At 47.0% G+C, this 27,676-nt stretch overlaps 1 protein-coding gene across 2 annotated transcripts in view; it reads right to left on the bottom strand.

Moving 5' to 3' along the window:
* Positions 1-27,676, bottom strand: part of LOC127916671 (phospholipid phosphatase-related protein type 5-like) — a 138,924-nt gene that overhangs the window by 61,693 nt on the left and 49,555 nt on the right. Inside the window, exons 2-3 of one of the 2 annotated variants that reach the window (XM_052499164.1) lie at positions 26,555-26,687; positions 6,598-6,848 (exon numbers count right to left, since the gene is read on the bottom strand). In XM_052499164.1, the coding sequence (XP_052355124.1) occupies positions 6,598-6,848; positions 26,555-26,687 (384 nt within the window). The remainder of the gene's footprint in view (positions 1-6,597; positions 6,849-26,554; positions 26,688-27,676) is intronic. The other variant, XM_052499168.1, reaches the window with a different exon arrangement.

The raw sequence follows: 27,676 nt of genomic DNA, 5'->3' as shown, positions 1-27,676 counted from the left end.
TGTTATGTCTGGTTTGCTTAATATAAGACATTTTAAAATATTTTATATTTTGATACTTAAGTACATTTAAAACCAAATACTTTTAGACTTTTACTCAGGTAGTATTTTCCTGGTTGACTTTCACATTTTCTTGAATCATTTTCCTTTAATATATGTTTACTTTTACTCAAGTATGAAAATGAAGTACTTTATCCACCACTGACGAACTGGCATGTCAGAAGGGACAAACAACAACTGAAGGGCAGCATGTTTTTTTTTGTTTAAATAGACGGTTGAGTGAAAGATTCATGAAAGTGTTTTTAATGAGCTGATTGTGTTATGATGACATGATGACACGCTGTCTAAATTGGTTCCAAACTCTTGTCTTGAGGATGATTCATTCAAAACGAATGTTGAATATTACATCAAATCAAATATATGTTTTAAAGAATCAAACACATATACCAGTAGGCTATACAGTATGTATTGTGTGTATGTTCACACGCAATGTTTTTATTTATTTGTTATTTTACCAGGTAAATTGACTGAGAACACATTTTCATTTGTATCAACAACCTGGGGAATAGATGAACCAATTGTAAAGTGGGGATTATTAGGTGACCGTGATGGTTTGAGGGGCAGATTAGGAATTTAGCCAGGACACCGGGGTTAACACCCCTACTCTTACAATAAGTGCCATGGGATCTTTAATGACCTCAGAGAGTCAGGACACCCGTTCAACGTCCCATCTGAAAGACGACACCCTACACAGGGCAGTGTCCCCAAACACTGCCCTGGGGCATTGGGATATTTTTTAGACCAGGGGAAAGAGTGCCTCCTACTGGCCCTCCAACACCACTTCCAGCAGCATCTGGTCTCCCATCCAGGGACTGACCAGGACCAACCCTGCTTAGCTTCAGAAGCACCTCCAAAATGCACCTTATTTCCTGCAGAGTGCCCTGGTCAAAAGTAGTTTACTACCCATAATGCACTGGTCAAAGTAGGGCATTACCCAGAGTGCCCTAGTCAAAAGTAGTTTACTACCCATAATGCACTGGTCAAAGTAGGGCATTACCCATAGTGCCCTAGTCAAAAGTAGTTTACTACCCATAGTGCACTGGTCAAAGTAGTGCATTACCCAGTGCCCTAGTCAAAGTAGTAGTTTACTACCCATAATGCACTGTCAAGTAGTGCATTACCCATAGTGCCCTAGTAGTGCATTACCCATAGTACCCTGGAGTGCATTACTCAGAGTGCCCTGGTCAAAGTAGTGGATTACCCAGAGTGCCCTAGTCAAAAGTAGTTTACTACCCATAATGCACTGGTCAAAGTAGTGCATTACCCATAGTGCCCTAGTCAACAAAAGTGCATTACTCAGAGTGCCCTGGTCAAAGTAGTGGATTACCCAGAGTGCCCTAGTCAAAAGTAGTTTACTACCCATAATGCACTGGTCAAAGTAGTGCATTACCCATAGTGCCCTAGTCAACAAAAGTGCATTACTCAGAGTGCCCTGGTCAAAGTAGTGGATTACCCAGAGTGCCCTAGTCAAAAGTAGTTTACTACCCATAATGCACTGGTCAAAGTAGTGCTACCCATAGTGCCCTAGTGGTACCCATAATGCACTGGTCAAAAGTGCCTACCCATAGTGCCCTGGTCAACAGAAGCATTACCCAGAGTGCCCTGGTCAAAATAAGTGCATTACCCAGAGTGCCCTTGTCAAAGTAGTGCATTACCCAGAGTGCCCTTGTCAAAAGTAGTGCACTATATAGTGAATAAGGTTTCAGACAGCATCAGTCTGCTAACATTATTTGCCCTGTGCTTAATACTGTCCTCTCACCCTAAAATCATTAAAATAGCCGGCTTTCTAGAGTGAGTAGGGCGAATCAGCAGAAATCCCCTTTATGTAAAGTACCAGGCTTAGTCTGCTATGAGTCAGTGGAGAAGTTGCTTTTCATCGTTGCCATAAAACTTCAATTAAACGTTGAGTCTCAAACAGCCGCCTGTCCCTTTTAATAGCTGGGCAACTGCACACCATTTCAGGAAATAAACACCTTTTTCAAATAAACATCCGGTCTAAATGAATTATTTACGAGGTTACCATGAATTGCCATGACTTGTTTACAAAGTTTAATGTTTGATTTGTTACATTATATAATTCAGTAAAAAAACAAGATGGCATTCAACCGTTTTTATCGCCAGTAAGAAACTGCTATCCATTAGCCGCTAACAGCTGACAACTGCTAGTTAACTGCCAAGCAAATAAAACTGTCAACTGTGGGAGTACAGACCCAAAGAAATTGGTTGAACACCCTCTAGTGGCGAAAGTAAGAACTGCTAAAAATGTACTGTTTTTATTTTTTTATTTTTTTACCTTTATTTAACTAGGCAAGTCAGTTATAAAGAACAAATTCTTATTTTCAATGACAGCCTAGGAACAATGGGTTAACTGCCTGTTCAGGGACAGAACAACAGCTCGGGGGTTTGAAACCACATTTACATCAAACATTTTCATGCAGATGAATTGTCTGACGCAATGAAAATAAAAATAAAAATAACTGGGATGCTGGAAACATGAAATGTGATTACAATTTCATAAATGCTGACAGAGAATTTGTTCGTTTGACATGGTGGGATCTGTTAGCGACTGTAAAATTAATTATTTGAGAAATTGGCGGTGGAAATGCCTTTTGATGCACAAACCTTGATATAATTAACACGGTGGAGGCTGCTGAGGGGAAAACGGATCACAACACTGGAACGGCAGCAAACAAACATTATTTTTGAATGTATTTGATATCAGTCCACTGATCCGACTACAGTCGGTACCACAAGCCCGTTCTCCCAATTCATGTGTCATCAACCTCCTGTGAAAAGGAACATCCTATGGAAGCAATAACATGTTGTGTGGTCCTCCCTCTACGACTCAGGAAAGCATGTAGTTTATAAGGCTACAGATCTGTTGTGTGGTCCTCCCACTACGACTCGGGACTCGCATGTAGTTTATTAGGCTACAGATCTGTTGTGTGGTCCTCCCACTACGACTCAGGAAAGCATGTAGTTTATTAGGCTACAGATCTGTTGTGTGGTCCTCCCACTACGACTCAGGAAAGCATGTAGTTTATTAGGCTACAGATCTGTTGTGTGGTCCTCCCACTACGACTCGGGACTCGCATGTAGTTTATTAGGCTACAGATCTGTTGTGTGGTCCTCCCACTACGACTCAGGAAAGCATGTAGTTTATTAGGCTACAGATCTGTTGTGTGGTCCTCCCACTACGACTCAGGAAAGCATGTAGTTTATTAGGCTACAGATCTGTTGTGTGGTCCTCCCACTACGACTCAGGACTCGCATGTAGTTTATTAGGCTACAGATCTGTTGTGTGGTCCTCCCACTACGACTCAGGACTCACATGTAGTTTATTAGGCTACAGATCTGTTGTGTGGTCCTCCCACTACGACTCAGGAAAGCATGTAGTTTATTAGGCTACAGATCTGTTGTGTGGTCCTCCCACTACGACTCAGGAAAGCATGTAGTTTATTAGGCTACAGATCTGTTGTGTGGTCCTCCCACTACGACTCAGGACTCGCATGTAGTTTATTAGGCTACAGATCTGTTGTGTGGTCCTCCCACTACGACTCAGGAAAGCATGTAGTTTATTAGGCTACAGATCTGTTGTGTGGTCCTCCCACTACGACTCAGGAAAGCATGTAGTTTATTAGGCTACAGATCTGTTGTGTGGTCCTCCCACTACGACTCAGGAAAGCATGTAGTTTATTAGGCTACAGATCTGTTGTGTGGTCCTCCCACTACGACTCAGGAAAGCATGTAGTTTATTAGGCTACAGATATGTTGTGTGGTCCTCCCACTACGACTCAGGAAAGCATGTAGTTTATTAGGCTACAGATCTGTTGTGTGGTCCTCCCACTACGACTCAGGAAAGCATGTAGTTTATTAGGCTACAGATCTGTTGTGTGGTCCTCCCACTACGACTCAGGACTCACATGGACTACAGATATGTTGTGTGGCATGACTCAGGAAAGCATGTAGTTTATTAGGCTACAGATCTGTTGTGTGGTCCTCCCACTACGACTCAGGAAAGCATGTAGTTTATTAGGCTACAGATCTGTTGTGTGGTCCTCCCACTACGACTCAGGACTCACATGTAGTTTATTAGGCTACAGATCTGTTGTGTGGTCCTCCCACTACGACTCAGGAAAGCATGTAGTTTATTAGGCTACAGATCTGTTGTGTGGTCTTCCCACTACGACTCAGGACTCACATGTAGTTTATTAGGCTACAGATCTGTTGTGTGGTCCTCCACTACGACTCAGGAAAGCATGTAGTTTATTAGGCTACAGATCTGTTGTGTGGTCCTCCCACTACGACTCAGGACTCGCATGTAGTTTATTAGGCTACAGATATGTTGTGTGGTCCTCCCACTACGACTCAGGAAAGCATGTAGTTTATTAGGCTACAGATCTGTTGTGTGGTCCTCCAGACTCAGGAAAGCATGTAGATTAGGCTACAGATATGTTCACGTCCCTGACCAACACTCAAAAGCATGTAGTTTATTAGGCTACAGATCTGTTGTGTGGTCCAGACACGACAACATGTAGTTTATTAGGCTACAGATATGTTGTCTGGTCCTCCCACTACGACTCAGGAAAGCATGTAGACAGGCTACAGAATTGTTGTCTGTTTGATGGAAACAAATATCTGTTGTGTGGGAAAATGCGTATATTGATTTATGCAGAATTTAGAATATGTAGTTTATGCAAATCTGTTGTGTGGTCTTCCCAATGGAAACCAGTTATAGTGTGTAAGTGATGACACAGTGCAGGAAATGTAGGAAATTGATTATTAAAATGATGGAAGTGAATGCTGTAATTTAAAAAAATAATGTTATGGTCCTCCAAACGACTGCAAAAGCATGTAGTTTATTAGGCTACAGATCTGGCACAAATAGAAGCCTGTCACTAATAAAAGCCTGTTGTGTTAGGCTGATCTGTTGTTGGCTCTGTGCATTAGTTTAAACAGACGCCTGGCACAAATAGAAGCCTGTCACTAATAAAAGCCTGTTGTGTTCAGTAGATTAGGCTACAGAAATAAACAGCCAGGCTGTTATTCAAAGTTTTTTACCAGAAATGAAAATCAAATCAACTTTACGCTTTGGTCACATAACAAATTATATGTTTAGCAGATGTTACAGGTAATGCGAGGGTAGCCAAAAATGCAACAGTTTTGTGACAAAACCATGTAGTTGCGAAAGCGCAGCAACATCTAACAAGTAATATCTCAACAGTTTCACAACATATAACCCAACATAGAGGAAAATGGAAGTAAGGATCAAGGACGTGTCTGGTACCATTTTCTGATCGACAGACAGACAGACAGACAGACAGACAGACAGCCCAGACAGACAGACAGACAGACAGACAGACAGACAGACAGACAGACAGACTAACAGACAGACAGACAGACAGACAGACAGACAGACAGAATGAATTCAGTGGCCAAACAGGACCAACACTAAAACAAGATAGAAAAGTACATATCCAGGACGTGACAATCCACATAAGGTCTGTGTGATGAAACAAATGTCTGGTGGGAAAATGTGCATATTGATTTATGCAGTTTAGTGTATGCAAATCTGTGCGTCAGTGCCAATGGAAACCAGTTATAGTGTGTGTGACACAGATCCGTTTGATTATTAAAATGATGTCAGTGGGCCTAGTAAGAAAAAAAAATAATGTTATGTTAATGTTCTGGTCATTAAGTAAGACCGACAGTCTGGCACAAATTTGCCTGTCACAATAAAAGCCTGTTGTGTTCAGTGATTAAACTGTGCAGAGAAAATAGATCTGCACAAATGTGAAGCCTGTCATGGAAGAAATTTGTTGTTTACAGTGATTACGGAAATAAACAAAGGCTGTTATGAAATCTTCGAAATGAAAATCAAATCAACTTTGTGGTCACATACTCGTGTTTAGCAGATGTTACAGTAATGCAGACACTTGTGCTTCAACGAAAGCGCAGCAACATCTAACAGTAAAACAAAAAACAGTTTCACAACATATAACCCAAATCTGAGAGGAAAATGGATGAATGGTTTATAAGGGTTTACACTGGTATCCATTTCTCTGATCTCCACATCTCCGACATAGCCATCAAAGAAGACAGACTGAATACAGCACATTCAGACCGGCATCTATTGGGCCAACTTACTAAGTCTTCAAGATCTGTTATAAAGGCCCTCATAGAATGTTCTAGATTTCCCAGGGATTTCTATTTATTTTTTACTTATTTTTCCTTTATTTAACTAGGCAAGTCAGTGACGGCCTAGGAACAGTGGGTTAACTGCCTGTTCAGGGGCAGAACGACAGATTCGTACCTTGTCAGCTTGGAGGTTTGAACTTGCAACCTTCAGGTTACTAGTCCAACGCTCTAACCACTAGGCTACCCTGCCGCCCCTGTCTGTAATGTCAGAAATCTTCTGCACATATCATCAATATGGAAACATTCCAGTTACTTCATTCCGTTAGTCAGTAGTTGTAACACAGCCGACTCAATTACTCAACTTGTATCTTTGGTTCCTACTAATCTTTAGTTCCCACTCACCGCAAGATAGAAGGCTGCGTAGACACTGAGCGCTGCCTCTTTGGAGGGGAAGGTTTTGCGTGCGCGCAGGACATCCTCCTGGTTCCCCGTGCAGGCCTCCTGTTGACTGATGTAGATCAGGGCGTGCTGACAGCCCAGGGCTGTGTAGTTGGGTTTACACACCGTCAGGAAGTGTGGGGCCAGATTCCCCGTCACCAGCTGTCCGGCGTTCACAAAGATGTCCACGGTGAACAGGCCGAACGTGTAGACGCCTGGATAGAGGGGGAGAGACTGGTTAGACGCCTGGATAGAGGGGGAGAGACACTGGTTAGACGCCTGGATAGAGGGGGGAGAGACACTGGTTAGACGCCTGGATAGAGGAGAGAGACACTGGTTAGACGCCTGGATAGAGGGGGAGAGACTGGTTAGACGCCTGGATACTGGAGACGCCTGGGAGGAGAGAGACTGGTTAGACGCCTGGATAGAGGGGGAGAGACACTGGTTAGACTGGTTAGATGCCTGGATAGAGGGGAGAGACTGGTTAGACGCCTGGATAGAGGGGGAGAGACTGGTTAGACGCCTGGATAGAGGGGGGAGAGACTGGTTAGACGCCTGGATAGAGGGGGAGAGACTGGTTAGACGCCTGGATAGAGGGGAGAGACACTGGTTAGACGCCTGGATAGAGGGGAGAGACACTGGTTAGACGCCTGGATAGAGGGGGAGAGACACTGGTTAGACGCCTGGATAGAGGGGGGACTGGAGACACTGGTTAGACGCCTGGATAGAGGGGGAGAGACACTGGTTAGACGCCTGGATAGAGGGGAGAGACACTGGTTAGACGCCTGGATAGAGGGGGAGAGACACTGGTTAGACGCCTGGATAGAGGGGGAGACACTGGTTAGACGCCTGGATAGAGGGGGGAGAGACACTGGTTAGACGCCTGGATAGAGGGGAGAGACACTGGTTAGACGCCTGGATAGAGGGGGAGAGACACTGGTTAGACGCCTGGATAGAGGGGAGAGACACTGGTTAGACGCCTGGATAGAGGGGAGAGACACTGGTTAGACGCCTGGATAGAGGGGGGAGAGACACTGGTTAGACGCCTGGATAGAGGGGGGAGAGACACTGGTTAGACGCCTGGATAGAGGGGGAGAGACACTGGTTAGACGCCTGGATAGACACTGGGGACGCCTGGATAGGAGAGACACTGGTTAGACGCCTGGATAGAGGGGGAGAGACACTGGTTAGACGCCTGGATAGAGGGGGAGAGACACTGGTTAGACGCCTGGATAGAGGGGGAGAGACACTGGTTAGACGCCTGGATAGAGGGGGAGAGACACTGGTTAGACGCCTGGATAGAGGGGAGAGACACTGGTTAGACGCCTGGATAGAGGGGGAGAGACACTGGTTAGACGCCTGGATAGAGGGGAGAGACACTGGTTAGACGCCTGGATAGAGGGGGAGAGACACTGGTTAGACGCCTGGATAGAGGGGGGAGAGACACTGGTTAGACGCCTGGATAGAGGGGAGAGACACTGGTTAGACGCCTGGATAGAGGGGGAGAGACACTGGTTAGACGCCTGGATAGAGGGGAGAGACACTGGTTAGACGCCTGGATAGAGGGGAGAGACACTGGTTAGACGCCTGGATAGAGGGGGAGAGACACTGGTTAGACGCCTGGATAGAGGGGGGAGAGACACTGGTTAGACGCCTGGATAGAGGGGAGAGGGGAGAGACACTGGTTAGACGCCTGGATAGGGGGGAGAGACACTGGTTAGAGACACGCCTGGATAGAGGGGGAGAGACACTGGTTAGACGCCTGGATAGAGGGGGAGAGACACTGGTTAGACGCCTGGATAGAGGGGGAGAGACTGGTTAGACGCCTGGATAGAGGGGGGAGAGACACTGGTTAGACGCCTGGATAGAGGGGGAGAGACACTGGTTAGAGGGGAGAGACAGACGCCTGGATAGAGGGGGAGAGACACTGGTTAGACGCCTGGATAGAGGGGAGAGACACTGGTTAGACGCCTGGATAGAGGGGGGAGAGACACTGGTTAGACGCCTGGATAGAGGGGGAGAGACACTGGTTAGACGCCTGGATAGAGGGGGGAGAGACACTGGTTAGACGCCTGGATAGAGGGGAGAGACACTGGTTAGATGCCTGGATAGAGGGGGAGAGACACTGGTTAGATGCCTGGATAGAGGGGGAGAGACACTGGTTAGATGCCTGGATAGAGGGGAGAGACACTGGTTAGACGCCTGGATAGAGGGGAGAGACACTGGTTAGACGCCTGGATAGAGGGGGAGACACTGGTTAGACGCCTGGATAGAGGGGGAGAGACACTGGTTAGATGCCTGGATAGAGGGGGAGAGACACTGGTTAGATGCCTGGATAGAGGGGAGAGACACTGGTTAGACGCCTGGATAGAGGGGGGAGAGACACTGGTTAGACGCCTGGATAGAGGGGAGAGACACTGGTTAGACGCCTGGATAGAGGGGAGAGACACTGGTTAGACGCCTGGATAGAGGGGGAGAGACACTGGTTAGACACGCCTGGATAGAGGGGGGGAGAGACACTGGTTAGACGCCTGGATAGAGGGGAGAGACACTGGTTAGACGCCTGGATAGAGGGGGAGAGACACTGGTTAGACACGCCTGGATAGAGGGGAGAGACACTGGTTAGACGCCTGGATAGAGGGGAGAGACACTGGTTAGGCCTGGATAGAGGGGGAGAGACACGCCTGGATAGAGGGGAGAGAGACACTGGTTAGATGCCTGGATAGAGGGGAGAGACACTGGTTAGACGCCTGGATAGAGACACTGGGGAGAGACACTGGTTAGATGCCTGGATAGAGGGGGAGAGAGACACTGGTTAGACGCCTGGATAGAGGGGGGGAGAGACACTGGTTAGACGCCTGGATAGAGGGGGAGAGACACTGGTTAGATGCCTGGATAGAGGGGAGAGAGAGACACTGGTTAGACGCCTGGATAGAGGGGAGAGAGACACTGGTTAGATGCCTGGATAGAGGGGGGAGAGAGACACTGGTTAGACGCCTGGATAGAGGGGAGAGAGACACTGGTTAGAGGGGAGATAGACACTGGATAGATGCCTGGATAGAGGGGAGAGAGACACTGGTTAGACGCCTGGATAGAGGGAGAGAGACACTGGTTAGAGGGGAGATAGACACTGGATAGATGCCTGGATAGAGGGGAGAGAGACACTGGTTAGACGCCTGGATAGAGGGGAGAGAGACACTGGTTAGAGGGGAGATAGACACTGGATAGATGCCTGGATAGAGGGGAGAGACACTGGTTAGATGCCTGGATAGACTGGGGGAGAGAGACACTGGTTAGACGCCTGGATAGAGGGGGAGAGACACTGGTTAGACACCTGGATAGAGGGGAGAGACACTGGTTAGATGCCTGGATAGAGGGGGAGAGAGACACTGGATAGAGGGGGAGATAGACACTGGATAGATGCCTGGATAGAGGGGAGAGAGACACTGGTTAGACGCCTGGATAGAGGGGAGAGAGACACTGGTTAGACACCTGGATAGAGGGGAGAGACACTGGTTAGATGCCTGGATAGAGGGGGAGAGACACTGGTTAGACGCCTGGATAGAGGGGGAGAGAGACACTGGTTAGAGGGGAGATAGACACTGGATAGAGGGGAGAGAGACACTGGTTAGACGCCTGGATAGAGGGGAGAGAGACACTGGTTAGACGCCTGGATAGAGGGGAGAGACACTGGTTAGACGCCTGGATAGAGGGGAGAGAGACACTGGTTAGACGCCTGGATAGAGGGGGGAGAGACACTGGTTAGAGGGGGAGATAGACACTGGATAGAGGGGAGAGAGACACTGGTTAGATGCCTGGATAGAGGGGAGAGAGACACTGATTAGACGCCCGGATAGAGGGGGAGAGACACTGGTTAGATGCCTGGATAGAGGGGGAGAGACACTGGTTAGATGCCTGGATAGAGGGGGAGAGAGACACTGGTTAGATGCCTGGATAGATGCCTGGGAGGGGAGAGAGACACTGGTTAGACGCCTGGATAGAGGGGAGAGAGACACTGGTTAGACGCCTGGATAGAGGGGAAAGAGACACTGGTTAGACGCCTGGATAGAGGGGAGAGAGACACTGGTTAGACGCCTGGATAGAGGGGAGAGAGACACTGGTTAGACGCCTGGATAGAGGGGAGAGAGACACTGGTTAGACGCCTGGATAGAGGGGAGAGAGACACTGGTTAGACGCCTGGATAGAGGGGAGAGAGACACTGGTTAGACGCCTGGATAGAGGGGGAGACACTGGTTAGACGCCTGGATAGAGGGGAGAGAGACACTGGTTAGACACGCCTGGATAGAGGGGAGAGAGACACTGGTTAGACGCCTGGATAGAGGGGAGTGAGACACTGGTTAGACGCCTGGATAGAGGGGGGAGAGAGACACTGGTTAGACGCCTGGATAGAGGGGGGAGAGAGACACTGGTTAGATGCCTGGATAGAGGGGGGAGAGAGACACTGGTTAGACGCCTGGATAGAGGGGGGAGAGAGACACTGGTTAGACGCCTGGATAGAGGGGGAGAGAGACACTGGTTAGACGCCTGGATAGAGGGGGAGAGAGACACTGGTTAGACGCCTGGATAGAGGGGGAGAGAGACACTGGTTAGATGCCTGGATAGAGGGGGAGAGAGACACTGGTTAGACGCCTGGATAGAGGGGAGAGAGACACTGGTTAGACGCCTGGATAGAGGGGGGAGAGACACTGGTTAGACGCCTGGATAGAGGGGAGAGAGACACTGGTTAGACGCCTGGATAGAGGGGAGAGAGACACTGGTTAGACGCCTGGATAGAGGGGGAGAGACACTGGTTAGACGCCTGGATAGAGGGGAGAGAGACACTGGTTAGACGCCTGGATAGAGGGGGAGAGAGACACTGGTTAGACGCCTGGATAGAGGGGGGAGAGAGACACTGGTTAGACGCCTGGATAGAGGGGAGAGAGACACTGGTTAGACGCCTGGATAGAGGGGAGAGAGACACTGGTTAGACGCCTGGATAGAGGGGGAGAGAGACACTGGTTAGATGCCTGGATAGAGGGGGGAGAGAGACACTGGTTAGACGCCTGGATAGAGGGGGAGAGAGACACTGGTTAGATGCCTGGATAGAGGGGAGAGAGACATTGTTTAGACGCCTGGATTGAGGTGGAGAGAGACACTGGTTAGACGCCTGGATAGAGTGGGAGAGACACTGGTTAGATGCCTGGATAGAGGGAGAGAGACACTGGTTAGACGCCTGGATAGAGGGGGAATTCTCTCACCTATCCAGAATGCTCTTATATCTCCAGAATGCTCTCATATCTCCAGAATGCTCTCATATCTCCAGAATGCTCTCATATCTCCAGAATGCTCTCATATCTCCAGAATGCTCTCATATCTCCAGAATGCTCTCAAATCTCCAGAATGCTCTCACCTCTCCAGAATGCTCTCAAATCTCCAGAATGCTCTCACATCTCCAGAATGCTCTCACCTCTCCAGAATGCTCTCACCTCTCCAGAATGCTCTCACCTCTCCAGAATGCTCTCATATCTCCAGAATGCTCTCATATCTCCAGAATGCTCTCATATCTCCAGAATGCTCTCACCTCTCCAGAATGCTCTCATATCTCCAGAATGCTCTCATATCTCCAGAATGCTCTCACATCTCCAGAATGCTCTCACCTCTCCAGAATGCTCTCACATCTCCAGAATGCTCTCACCTCTCCAGAATGCTCTCATATCTCCAGAATGCTCTCATATCTCCAGAATGCTCTCATATCTCCAGAATGCTCTCATATCTCCAGAATGCTCTCATATCTCCAGAATGCTCTCATATCTCCAGAATGCTCTCACCTCTCCAGAATGCTCTCATATCTCCAGAATGCTCTCATATCTCCAGAATGCTCTCAAATCTCCAGAATGCTCTCACCTCTCCAGAATGCTCTCATATCTCCAGAATGCTCTCACCTCTCCGGAATGTTTTTGTAACATCCATTTTGCGAATGATAATAGTTTCTCACAGTATTTGAAAAACACTTTCCCGGCCTCACCAAGCCTCGGTGTGAAAGAGCAACATATCATCTGATGATGCCATATATCCACTAGAAACGTCATAAAATAATGGGGGGAAAAACAGCTGTCCTGAGTTCACTGGTCTGGGAAACACTGAGGACCCGGAGTTGTTGTTGATTGTTCATACAATGTTGCAAGTTTGCGAGAGACGGCTTCAGGCCAAACCCAGTTGATTGATTACTTAATTAAAAAGTTATAGGCATACTGCTGCTTTGACCCATGGGCTATTTCTGAGTACCATGTGTTCATTTCTTTAGCCACCAATGGATTACGGTCTATCAATGTGTCCGTATGGCAGAGGCTGGTGCTCTAGCATTAGATGGACTCTGTGTCTCTGCATCTTAATGCGACGTTCAGCTTTGAAGCCCACTTAGCTGGAAGAGTAGAGAAAAAAGGCTTCATTAATGTTGAGTGGCTTTCTGTTTTGTCTCCGTGTCTCCTTGTTTTACATTCTATTCACTGCTTTCTCATCTTCTGTATTCTTAATTAAAGGGAGCGAGGGATGAGATGAGACAAAAGGAGGGGGTGAGACAAGAGATGGGATGAGATGAGAGGAGGGGTGAGACAAGAGATGGGATGAGACAAGAGATGGGATGAGATGAGAGGAGGGGGTGAGACAAGAGATGGGATGAGACAAGAGGAGGGGTGAGGCAAGAGATGGGATGAGACGAGAGGAGGGGTGAGACAAGAGGAGGGATGAGACAAGAGGAGGGGTGAGACAAGAGATGGGATGAGACGAGAGGAGGGGGTGAGACAAGAGATGGGGTGAGACGAGAGGAGGGGTGAGACGAGAGGATGGGATGAGACAAGAGGAGGGGGTGAGACAAGAGATGGGATGAGACGAGAGGAGGGGTGAGACAAGAGATGGGATGAGACGAGAGGAGGAGGGTGAGACAAGAGATGAGACAAGGGATGAGATGAGAGGAGGGGTGAGACAGAGATGGGATGGGATGAGACGAGAGGAGGGGTGAGACAAGAGATGGGATGAGACAAGAGGAGGGGTGAGACAAGAGGAGGGGTGAGACAAGAGATGGGGGATGAGAGGAGGGGTGAGACAAGAGATGGGATGAGAGAGGAGGGGTGAGACAAGAGATGGGATGAGACGAGAGGAGGGGTGAGACAAGAGATGGGATGAGACAAGAGGAGGAGGAGGTGAGACAAGAGGAGGGGTGAGACAAGAGATGGGATGGGATGAGATGAGAGGAGGGGTGAGACAAGAGATGGGATGAGATGAGAGATGAGAGGAGGGGTGAGACAAGAGATGGGATGAGATGAGAGGAGGGGTGAGACAAGAGATGGGATGAGACAAGAGGAGGGGTGAGGCAAGAGATGGGATGAGACGAGAGGAGGGGTGAGACAAGAGATGGGATCAGATGAGATGAGAGGAGGGGGTGAGACAAGAGATGGGATAGGATGAGACAAGAGGAGGGGGTGAGACAAGAGATGGGGTGAGACGAGAGGAGGGGTGAGACAAGAGATGGGATGAGACAAGAGGAGGGGTGAGACAAGAGGAGGGGTGAGACAAGAGGAGGGGTGAGACAAGAGATGGGATGAGATGAGAGGAGGGGTGAGACAAGAGATGGGATGAGACAAGAGGAGGGGTGAGACAAGAGATGGGATGAGACAAGAGGAGGGGTGAGACAAGAGATGGGATGAGACAAGAGGAGGGGTGAGACAAGAGGAGGGGTGAGACAAGAGATGGGATGAGACGAGAGGAGGGGTGAGACAAGAGATGGGATGAGACGAGAGGAGGGGTGAGACAGAGATGGGATGAGGATGAGACAAGAGATGGGATCAGATGAGATGAGAGGAGGGGGTGAGACAAGAGATGGGATGAGACGAGAGGAGGGGGTGAGACAAAGATGGGATGAGACAAGGGATGAGACAAGAGGAGGGGTGAGACAAGAGATGGGATGAGACGAGAGGAGGGGGTGAGACAAGAGATGGGATGAGACGAGAGGAGGGGTGAGACAAGAGATGGATGAGACAAGAGGAGGGGTGAAACAAGAGGAGGGGTGAGACAAGAGATGGGAAGAGAGGAGGGGTGAGACAAGAGATGGGATGAGAGGAGGGGTGAGACAAGAGATGGGATGAGACGAGAGGAGGGGTGAGACAAGAGATGGGATGAGAGAGGAGAGGAGGGGTGAGACAAGAGGAGGGTGAGACAAGAGATGGGATGAGACGAGAGGAGGGGTGAGACAAGAGATGGGATGAGATGAGAGGAGGGGTGAGACAAGAGATGGGATGAGATGAGAGGAGGGGTGAGACAAGAGATGGGATGAGACGAGAGGAGGGGTGAGACAAGAGAAGGGATGAGACAGATGAGATGAGAGAGGAGGGGTGAGACAAGAGAGACAAGAGGAGGGGTGGACAAGAGATGGGATGAGACAAGAGGAGGGGTGAGACAAGAGATGGGATGAGATGAGAGGAGGGGTGAGACAAGAGATGGGATGAGACGAGAGGAGGGGGCGAGACAAGAGATGGGATGAGACGAGAGGAGGGGGTGAGACAAGAGATGGGATGAGACGAGAGGAGGGGGTGAGACAAGAGATGGGATGAGACGAGAGGAGGGGTGAGACAAGAGATGGGATGGGATGAGAGGAGGGGTGAGACAAGAGGAGGGATGAGACAAGAGATGGGATGAGACGAGAGGGTGGGACAAGAGGAGGGGTGAGACAAGAGATGGGAAGAGATTAGAGGAGGGTAGATGCTGTCGGACTGATTATTACTTCTGTCAGATGCATTACTTCAACAGTGACTCACTAGGTAAGACTCAGACACGACTCGGACACGACTCGGACACGACTCAGACAAGACTCGGACAAGACTCGGACAAGACTCGGACAAGACTCAGACAAGACTCAGACACGACTCAGACACGACTCAGACACGACTCAGACACGACTCAGACAAGACTCAGACAAGACTCAGACAAGACTCAGACAAGACAAGATTAGTAGACAAGTATTTGGCAGTAGATTTCAGAAGCCTGACAATGTTCCACTTAGTAGCAGCACAAATACGCCGGGCGGATTGCCTGTCTGTAGAAAGGCTGTGTATGGGGTTTAGCAAAATAATTACTTAGCTGGCAAAGTAGACGGGGAAAATCATACTCTTGTTAAGCAGATATATTTAATCAAACTGTTCAGTATTCAATCAAAAAACTAAAATCTCTTTTTTGTGTAATTGATCCCATTTCTTACCATCTGGGTGTGGTGTGTGGTGGGTTGGTGCTGTATGGGGAGTTTGGGTGGGTAGAGGCTGAATGGGTAGAGGATAAATGAGTAGAGGCTCGATGGGTAGAGGATGGGTGTGTAGAGGCTAGATGGGTAGAGGCCGGATGGGTAGAGCCTGGATGGGTAGAGGCTGGATGGGTAGAGGCTGGATGGGTAGAGGCTGGATGGGTAGAGGCTGGATGGGTAGAGGCTGGATGGGTAGAGGCTGAATGGGTAGAGGCTAAATGGGTAGAGGCTGGATGGGTAGAGGCTGAATGGGTAGAGGCTAAATGGGTAGAGGCTGGATGGGTAGAGGCTGGATGGGTAGAGGCTGGATGGGTAGAGGCTGGATGGGTAGGAACTGGATGGGTAGAGGCTGGAGGGGTAGAGACTGGGTGGGTAGAGGCTGGAAGGGTAGAGGATGGATGGGTAGAGGCTGAATGGGCAGAGGCTGGATGGGTAGAGGCTGAATGGGTAGAGTCTGGATGGGTAGAGGCTGGATGGGTAGAGGCTGGATGGGTAGAGGCTGGAGGGGTAGAGACTGGGTGGGTAGAGGCTGGAAGGGTAGAGGCTGGATGGGTAGAGGCTGGATGGGTAGAGGCTGGATGGGTAGAGGCTGAATGGGTAGAGGCTGGATGGGTAGAGGCTGGATGGGTAGAGACTGGATGGGTAGAGACTGGATGGGTAGAGGCTGGATGGGTAGAGCCTGGATGGGTAGAGGCTGGATGGGTAGAGACTGGATGGGTAGAGACTGGATGGGTAGAGACTGGATGGGTAGAGCCTGGGTGTTCACCCACACACACACTCTCCGAGGATGGTACAGGGATGAAGAGGTTAGGTTATGGTACAGGGATGAAGAGGTTAGGTTATGGTACAGTACGGATGAAGAGGTTTAGGTACAGGGATGAAGAGGTTAGGTTAAGGTACAGGGATGAAAAGGTTTAGGTTATGGTACAGGGATGAAGAGGTTAGGTTATGGTACAGTACGGATGAAGAGGTTTAGGTACAGGGATGAAGAGATTAGGTTAAGGTACAGGGATGAAAAGGTTTAGGTTAAGGTACAGGGATGAAGAGGTTAGGTTAAGGTACAGTACGGATGAAGAGGTTTAGGTACAGGGATGAAGAGATTAGGTTTAGGTACAGGGATGAAAAGGTTTAGGTTAAGGTACAGGGATGAAGAGGTTAGGTTAAGGTACAGTACGGATGAAGAGGTTTAGGTACAGGGATGAAAAGGTTTAGGTTAAGGTACAGGAATGAAGAGGTGTAGGCGACACACACACACACACACACCTGTGTTTCTCGCCTCTAGTAATATGAACTGAATAAAGAAATCTGATGATCAAATAAACAGAATCAGAGAGCAGCCAATCAGATTCCAGGAAAGCTGGGGCGTATCATTATAGAACAAGAGCAGCCAATCAGAAGGTTCCAGGAAAGCTATCATTATAGAACAAAAGAGAATCAACTGATACCGTGTCTCTGTGATACAGTACCTCTGTCTTTGTTAACCTGTAATGGGTTGAAGAGGTACTGTACTGGTGCACTTCAATACACTGCAGGCAGCTGTGTTCGGCCTGTGTACCACTCCCTTCAGGGCTCAGTACTGTCCATTATCTCCCCTCAGGGCTCAGTACTGTCCATTATCTCCCTTCAGGGCTCAGTACTGTCCATTATCTCCCCTCAGGGCTCAGTACTGTCCATTATCTCCCCTCAGGGCTCAGTACTGTACCACTCCCTTCAGGGCTCAGTACTGTCCATTATCTCCCTTCAGGGCTCAGTACTGTCCATTATCTCCCTTCATTATCTCCCTTCAGGGCTCAGTACTGTCCATTATCTCCCTTCAGGGCTCAGTAGTAGGGCTCAGTACTGTCCATTATCTCCCTTCAGGGCTCAGTACTGTCCATTATCTCCCTTCAGGGCTTATACTGTCCATTATCTCCCCTCAGGGCTCAGTACTGTCCATTATCTCCCATTATCTCCTCAGGGGGTCCATTATCTCAGGGCTCAGTACTGTCCATTATCTCCCTTCAGGGCTCAGTACTGTCCATCTCCCCTCAGGGCTATCTCCATTATCCTTCAGGGCTCAGTACTGTCCATTATCTCCCTTCAGGGCTCAGTACTGTCCATTATCTCCCTTCAGGGCTCAGTACTGTCCATTATCTCCCTTCAGGGCTCAGTACTGTCCATTATCTCCCTTCAGGGCTCAGTACTGTCCATTATCTCCCCTCAGGGCTCAGTACTGTCCATTATCTCCCTTCAGGGCTCAGTACTGTCCATTATCTCCCTTCAGGGCTCAGTACTGTACCACTCCCTTCAGGGCTCAGTACTGTCCATTATCTCCCTTCAGGGCTCAGTACTGTCCATTATCTCCCTTCAGGGCTCAGTACTGTCCATTATCTCCCTTCAGGGCTCAGTACTGTCCATTATCTCCCTTCAGGGCTCAGTACTGTCCATTATCTCCCCTCAGGGCTCAGTACTGTCCATTATCTCCCTTCAGGGCTCAGTACTGTACCACTCCCTTCAGGGCTCAGTACTGTCCATTATCTCCCTTCAGGGCTCAGTACTGTCCATTATCTCCATTATCTCCCCTCAGGGCTCAGTACTGTCCATTATCTCCATTATCCCTCAGGGGGCTCAGGGCTCAGTACTGTCCATTATCTCCCTTCAGGGCTCAGTCCATTATCTCCCTTCAGGGCTGTACTGTCCATTATCTCCTTCAGGGCTCAGTACTTCCATTAGGGCTCAGTACTGTCCATTATCTCCCTTCAGGGCTCAGTACTGTCCATTATCTCCCTTCAGGGCTCAGTACTGTCCATTATCTCCCTTCAGGGCTCAGTACTGCCCATTATCTCCCTCAGGGCTCAGGGCTCAGGGCTGTCCATTATCTCCCTTCAGGGCTCAGTACTGTCCATTATCTCCCTTCAGGGCTCAGTACTGTCCATTATCTCCCTTCAGGGCTCAGTACTGTCCATTATCTCCCTTCAGGGCTCAGTACTGTCCATTATCTCCCTTCAGGGCTCAGTACTGTCCATTATCTCCCTTCAGGGCTCAGTACTGTCCATTATCTCCCCTCAGGGCTCAGTACTGTCCATTATCTCCCTTCAGGGCTCAGTACTGTCCATTATCTCCCTTCAGGGCTCAGTACTGTCCATTATCTCCCCTCAGGGCTCAGTACTGTCCATTATCTCCCTTCAGGGCTCAGTAGGGCTGTACCACTCCCTTCAGGGCTCAGTCCATTATCTCCCTTCAGGGCTGTACCATTATCTCCCTTCAGGGCTCAGTACTGTCCATTATCTCCCTTCCATTATCTCCCTTCAGGGCTCAGTACTGCCCATTATCTCCCTTCAGGGCTCATTATCTCCCTTCAGGGCTCAGTACTGCCCTTTATCTCCCTTCAGGGCTCAGTACTGTCCATTATCTCCCTTCAGGGCTCAGTACTGCCCATTATCTCCCTTCAGGGCTCAGTACTGTCCATTATCTCCCTTCAGGGCTCAGTACTGTCCATTATCTCCCTTCAGGGCTCAGTACTGCCCATTATCTCCCTTCAGGGCTCAGTACTGTCCATTATCTCCCTTCAGGGCTCAGTACTGCCCATTATCTCCCTTCAGGGCTCAGTACTGCCCATTCATTCAATTCAATGCATGGAACATAATGTGATTAAATATGAGGAGACACTGTCCATATAGACCTATTTTGCATGAATTGCACCATGGCTCGGGACAAGACAGAGAGGAATTGCAACATGGCTAACCAGCATGCATTGCACCATGGCTCGGGACAAGACAGAGAGGCATTGCAACATGGCTAACCAGCATGCATTGCACCATGGCTCGGGACAAGACAGAGAGGCATTGCAACATGGCTAACCAGCATGCATTGCACCATGGCTCGGGACAAGACAGAGAGGCATTGCAATAACCAGCATGCATTGCACCATTGGCTCGGGACAAGACAGAGAGGCATTGCAATAACCAGCATGCATTGCACTATGGTTAGGGACAAAACAGAGAGGCATTGCAACATGGCTAACCAGCATGAATTTGCACCATGGCTCGGGACAAGACACAGAGGATTTAGTACATAAAATATATGCCACTAAGCAGATGCTGTTATCCAAAGTAGTCTATATATTATGTATGTGTGTGTCAGTGGAGGCTGCTGAGGGGAGGACAGCTCATAATAACGTCAGGAACAGAGCACATGGAACGGCATCAAAAATCCCACTGATTCCACTCCAGTCGTTACCACGAGCCCATCCTCCCTAATTAAGGGGCCACCAACCTCCTCTGTGTGGAATAATGTGAAATGTACTTCCGTTCGAAAAGAGACTGAGAGAACTGAATTGGTGTACGTACGGGGAACCATTTCATTTTGAGAAAATGTCTCGAGAATGTCTCTTCCCATAAATATGACAATTTATGTCACATTAATTAATCTCTTATTCATATATCACTTCTAAACTGACAAATAAACATCAAATATACCTTCGACAAATACATTAGCAGGGTTAATACATTAGTTTCAAGCAATAGAGAATTTGCTTTGAGGGGCAAATCTGCATACATTTGGGCAAATTCTCACATCCCTTTGATCAAAAGGCTTTTGTATGGCTGATGAAATGTGCTGAACATGAATCAGCTATGCCTGCCCCATATTTTTTATTTTACCTTTATTTAACTCGGCAAGTCAGTTAAGAACAAATTCTTATTTTCAATGACGGCCTGGGAACAGTGGGTTAACTGCCTGTTCAGGGGCAGAACGACAGATTTGTACCTTGTCATCTCGGGGATTCGAACTTGCAACCTTTCGGTTACTAGTCCAACGCTCTAACCACTAGGCTACCCTGCCGCCCCTGTATGTAAGGCTCCTCTTTACTCTCTGGCCCGTGTCATAGGGACCTGCGCTCGACACAGCATCAGCTCTCACTCCTCTCTGATCTTGCTTACAGTGTCACCCAAAGTGGCTGTCAAGCCAACATTTGTTCCACACGTTTGATATGGCCGTGGCTCCCTCATTGAACGTGGCTACTGACATACTGGCTGCTCCGTCAATGCGGCTGTTGCAACACGAAGAGGGTTATTTGGGGCATCAGGTTCATTTGCATATTCTGGGTTCATCCATGCTTTTGAGGAGGTTATCATTTGACACCCGGTACCATTTCCTGTGCAACCTCTCTATTAAAGCATGCAGGTCCTCCAAGGTTTTATGTGACATGGTGGATCTCTACCATTTTCTATGGCTGGCTGGTACCAGCGCTAATGCACACACCTATCCCGTAGTTGGAAGTGGATCCTCTCTTGTGCCAAGTGCCATCGAAAGATACATGAATGTCTATGATGGCATCATCATCCTCCTTTAGCATCTCTGTTATGTCTGGGTCTATGGGGTCTATATCTGTATCCTCCTTCAGCATCTCTGTTATGTCTGGGTCTATGGGGTCTATATCTGTACCCTCCTTTAGCATCTCTGTTATGTCTGGGTCTATAGGGTCTATATCTGTATCCTCCTTTAGCATCTCTGTTATGTCTGGGTCTATGGGGTCTATATCTGTACCCTCCTTTAGCATCTCTGTTATGTCTGGGTCTATAGGGTCTATATCTGTACCCTCCTTCAGCATCTCTGTTATGTCTGGGTCTATGGGGTCTATATCTGTACCCTCCTTTAGCATCTCTGTTATGTCTGGGTCTATGGGGTCTATATCTGTACCCTCCTTCAGCATCTCTGTTATGTCTGGGTCTATGGGGTCTATATCTGTACCCTCCTTTAGCATCTCTGTTATGTCTGGGTCTATGGGGTCTATATCTGTACCCTCCTTTAGCATCTCTGTTATGTCTGGGTCTATATCTGTACCCTCCTTCAGCATCTCTGTTATGTCTGGGTCTATATCTGTACCCTCCTTCAGCATCTCTGTTATGTCTGGGTCTATGGGGTCTATATCTGTACCCTCCTTCAGCATCTCTGTTATGTCTGGGTCTATATCTGTACCCTCCTTTAGCATCTCTGTTATGTCTGGGTCTATATCTGTACCCTCCTTCAGCATCTCTGTTATGTCTGGGTCTATGGGGTCTATATCTGTACCCTCCTTCAGCATCTCTGTTATGTCTGGGTCTATATCTGTATCCTCCTTTAGCATCTCTGTTATGTCTGGGTCTATATCTGTATCCTCCTTTAGCATCTCTGTTATGTCTGGGTCTATGGGGTCTATATCTGTACCCTCCTTCAGCATCTCTGTTATGTCTGGGTCTATATCTGTATCCTCCTTTCAGCATCTCTGTTATGTCTGGGTCTATGGGGTCTATATCTGTACCCTCCTTTAGCATCTCTGTTATGTCTGGGTCTATATCTGTATCCTCCTTTAGCATCTCTGTTATGTCTGGGTCTATATCTGTATCCTCCTTTAGCATCTCTGTTATGTCTGGGTCTATATCTGTATCCTCCTTTAGCATCTCTGTTATGTCTGGGTCTATGGGGTCTATATCTGTACCCTCCTTCAGCATCTCTGTTATGTCTGGGTCTATATCTGTATCCTCCTTCAGCATCTCTGCTATTTCTGGGTCTATATCCTCCTCCTCCTTCAGTATCTCTGTTATGTCTGGGTCTATAGGGTCTATATCCTCCTCCTCCTTCAGTATCTCTGTTATTTCTGGGTCTATATCCTCCTCCTCCTTCAGTATCTCTGTTATGTCTGGGTCAATATCTGTACCCTCCTTCAGCATCTCTGCTCTTCTAATTATCTTTGCAGCACTCTCCAATGACTTCCTCCCTCTCTGAATCTCTTCAACTAAAGTGTGTGTGTGTGGGGGGGGAGTAATTATTATTATTATTATTATGTCTGTTTGACATTACAGTCATCACTGTAGGACTGAATATCAGCATGTTACCCTGTGTAAATATCAGCATGTTACCCTGTGTAAATATCAGAATAGTACCCTGTGTAAATATCACAATATTACCCTGTGTAAATATCAGCATGTTACCCTGTGTAAATATCAGCATATTACCCTGTGTAAATATCAGAATAGTACCCTGTGTAAATATCACAATATTACCCTGTGTAAATATCAGCATGTTACCCTGTGTAAATATCAGCATATTACCCTGTGTAAATATCAGCATATTACCCTGTGTAAATATCAGAATAGTACCCTGTGTAAATATCACAATATTACCCTGTGTAAATATCAGCATGTTACCCTGTGTAAATATCAGCATGTTACCCTGTGTAAATATCAGAATATTACCCTGTGTAAATATCAGCATATTACCCTGTGTAAATATCAGCATGTTACCCTGTGTAAATATCAGCATTTTACCCTGTGTAAATATCAGAATGTTACCCTGTGTAAATATCAGCATGTTACCCTGTGTAAATATCAGCATGTTACCCTGTGTAAATATCAGCATGTTACCCTGTGTAAATATCAGCATGTTACCCTGTGTAAATATCAGAATGTTACCCTATTTAAATATTAGCATCAGCATGTATTTACTTTATATAAAGCTAATTTCTCTGTAATCACAGTAGGCTACAGCCCTGTGACACAGTAGGCTACAGCCCTAAAACACAGTAGACTACAGCTCTATGACAGAGTAGGCTACAGCTCTATGACACAGTAGGCTACAACTCTATGACACAGTAGGCTACAACTCTATGACACAGTAGACTACAGCTCTATGACAGAGTAGGCTACAGCTCTATGACAGAGTAGGCTACAGCTCTATGACACAGTAGGCTACAACTCTATGACACAGTAGGCTACAGCCCTATGACACAGTAGACTACAGCTCTATGACACAGTAGACTACAGCTCTATGACACAGTAGACTACAGCTCTATGACACAGTAGGCTACAGCTCTATGACACAGTAGGCTACAGCTCTATGACACAGTAGACTACAGCTCTATGACACAGTAGACTACAGCTCTATGACACAGTAGGCTACAGCTCTATGACACAGTAGGCTACAGCCCTATGACACAGTAGACTACAGCCCTGACACAGTAGGCTACAGATCTATGACACAGTAGGCTACAGCTCTATGACACAGTAGGCTACAGCTCTATGACACTGTAGACTGGAGCTCTATGACACAGTAGGCTACAGCTCTATGACACAGTAGACTACAGCTCTATGACACAGTAGACTACAGCTCTATGACACTGTAGGCCTAAATGACAGTCTCGTTGTTGACACTGTAGACTACAGCTCTGACACAGTAGACTACAGCTCTATGACACAGTAGACTACAGCTCTATGACACAGTAGGCTACAGCTCTATGACACAGTAGGCTACAGCTCTATGACACAGTAGGCTACAGCTCTATGACACTGTAGACTGGAGCTCTATGACACAGTAGGCTACAGCTCTATGACACAGTAGGCTACAGCTCTATGACACTGTAGACTACAGCTCTATGACACAGTAGACTACAGCTCTATGACACAGTAGGCTACAGCTCTATGACACAGTAGACTACAGCTCTATGACACAGTAGACTACAGCTCTATGACACAGTAGGCTACAGCTCTATGACACTGTAGGCCTAAATGACAGTCTCGTTGTTGACACTGTAGACTACAGCTCTATGACACAGACTACAGCCATAAAACACAGTAGGCTACAGCTCTATGACACAGTAGGTTACAGCTCTATGACACTGTAGGCCTAAGTGACAGTCTCGTTGTGTTGCGTTGGTTTCCTACCACTTTGAATACATTTTGCCAGAGCAAGGAAATAAATATTATACATATTTTTATATATAGATTTATATAAGTCACCTGACAATAACGTGCTACTGTAGACTGGAGCTCTATGACACAGTAGGCTACAGCTCTATGACACAGTAGGCTACAGCTCTATGACACAGTAGGCTACAGCTCTATGACACTGTAGACTACAGCTCTATGACACAGTAGGCTACAGCTCTATGACACAGTAGGCTACAGCTCTATGACACTGTAGACTACAGCTCTATGACACAGTAGACTACAGCTCTATGACACAGTAGACTACAGCTCTATGACACAGTAGGCTACAACTCTATGACACAGTAGGCTACAGCTCTATGACACAGTAGGCTACAGCTCTATGACACAGTAGGCTACAGCTCTATGACACAGTAGGCTACAGCTCTATGACACAGTAGACTACAGCTCTATGACACAGTAGACTACAGCTCTATGACACAGTAGACTACAGCTCTATGACACAGTAGACTACAGCTCTATGACACAGTAGACTACAGCTCTATGACACAGTAGGCTACAGCTCTATGACACAGTAGGCTACAGCTCTATGACACAGTAGGCTACAGCTCTATGACACAGTAGACTACAGCTCTATGACACAGTAGGCTACAGCTCTATGACACAGTAGGCTACAGCTCTATGACACTGTAGGCCTAAGTGACAGTCTCGTTGTGTTGCGTTGGTTTCCTACCACTTTGAATACATTTTGCCAGAGCAAGGAACTAAATATTATTTATACATATTTTTATATATAGATTTATATAAGTCACCTGACAATAACGTGCTACTATTCACCTGTCACTCTCCTGTCATGTCTCTGATATGAGCTGAGACGCAGGGAAGGAATCGCTAGGACTTTGACCATTTTCTTTAGAGTTGCATGACCAAGTACAGGTTTTTGGGGGAACCATCCTGATATTTATATCAAATGCCACATCATCCCCTGGAGCGCTCCTGCAGTCAGGAGGAAGTGTAAACACTCTTACTAAATTCATCACCATCTCCTTCAGAATGACAGAATCCCTGGTTGGTGGGGTCTATGGTGGTTTTTAGTCCAGTGTTTAGACACATAGGGGGAAATGGAATCGTGTACAATGTTGTTTTATTTGTGATATGTGGAATAAAAGCCACTGTTGGCTGGCTGCTGTCTGGTTGATTGCTGCCAGTTGTCTTCTTCTCAACCTCCTCGTCTACCTGTACGGCCTCAATCGACTGATCAGGTAAATATTTTCACTTCACTGTCTTTCTCGCATTGGCTAACTGAGATCACCGTTTTTTTTATTCACATACTGTAGGTATATTCTTCGAAATGTTCTCATTTTGTCTCTCTTTACATGGATACTTCGCAGGAGATATTTTCAAACAAGGAAGTGCTGCGCGACACGTGAGGTATTGTAACCAATCAGGTTGCCTGGAAAGGGTCTTTTAATGCCAGTAACCAATCGGATATGAGGGGAAATTTTTTATTTTACCTTTATTTAACCAGGTAGCGATTAATCTTTCAGCACGAGCCTCTACAAAGGATATAGCCATGTATGGACTAGCTATCGATATGCTCCGGGAAAAAAGCTTTTGAATGATATACAATTCAACATGAAAACTTTAAAAATAGCGTTAAAGTTCCACATGAAACATGCTAACAAGAATGAAATATAGGCTAGGTGTAGTTGACGGATAAAATTATACAAATCAAGTATTTATATACATTATTGACGATTTAGTTGTACATTTTATGAAAGTAAGGAAGTGATAGTTTGATAAACTGAAAATTGACAGATGGAAGCTAAATCTTTCATTTTTGCCTGTGGTGCCTGTCCTTAATAATGAATCAATGGTGTATCCAGACACATGTTCATTTGACAAATGTTTAGATAATGATGATAATGACTCTATAATGACTATGGCGTACCCAGAAAGCGAAAGGTCCTTTGCACCAGTGGGTTGAGATAGCAGCAGTCTCCAGTCTGGATGGTCTTCTCCTGACCGTCCAGCTCTTTAGAGGAGTACTGTATCAAAAACAAGACAGCCTCTGAGATCATCATCTAGAAAAGAAAAGGAAGAAAGAGATTATTAACAAATAAGCATCCTTTCTTTAAAGAAAAATTCCACCCCTCCCTGTTACGGTTTTCTTTAGGTGAAGGAGAGGCGGACCAAAATGCAGCGTGGTTGTTATTCCTTGTACTTTAATAAAGAAACTGTCCACAAATAAACTAACAAAATAACAAACGTGTGAAAACCTAAAACAGTCCTATCTGGTGCAAAACACAGAGACAGGAACAATCACCCACCAACACACAGTGAAACCCAGGCTACCTAAGTATGATTCTCAATCAGAGACAACTAATGGCACCTGCCTCTGATTGAGAACCATACTAGGACGAAACATAGAAATACCCAAAACATAGAAAAACAAACATAGACTGCCCACCCCAACTCACGCCCTGACCATACTAAACAATGACAAAACAAAGGAAATAAAGGTCCGAACGTGATACTCCCAAAAAAATTAATCCCAAAATCTGATATTCATGACTCCTCACTTTAAGGAAAACTCCACCCTAAACTATATTTTGGTATTTGTTTCATTAGTCCATTGTTGACACAGTCCCAACATGGTTTACATGTCAGCAGTTAAGTTTTCAAGAAAGTAACTTTATAAACACAGAAATCATCCCTGTATGATGCATTTAGCTTCTTATGATGCTACGTTTTGAGTTTTCATTTAAATGGGAAGTCCAAAATATCAGATGGCTAACACACACACACACACACACACACACACACACACACACACACACACACACACACACACACACACACACACACACACACACACACACACACACACACACACACACACACATCTCCTCTAACACACTGTAACACACACACACACACACACACACACACATCTCCTCTAACACACACACACACACACATCTCCTCTAACACACACACACACATCTCCTCTAACACACTGTAACACACACACATCTCCTCTAACACACACACACACACATCTCCTCTAACA

Source organism: Oncorhynchus keta, chromosome 4 (assembly GCF_023373465.1).
Source record: "Oncorhynchus keta strain PuntledgeMale-10-30-2019 chromosome 4, Oket_V2, whole genome shotgun sequence".
NCBI classification, from domain to species: Eukaryota; Metazoa; Chordata; class Actinopteri; order Salmoniformes; family Salmonidae; genus Oncorhynchus; species Oncorhynchus keta.
The sequence above is the reverse complement of the archived record's forward strand: the minus strand, read 5'-3'. Positions and strand labels throughout refer to the sequence as shown.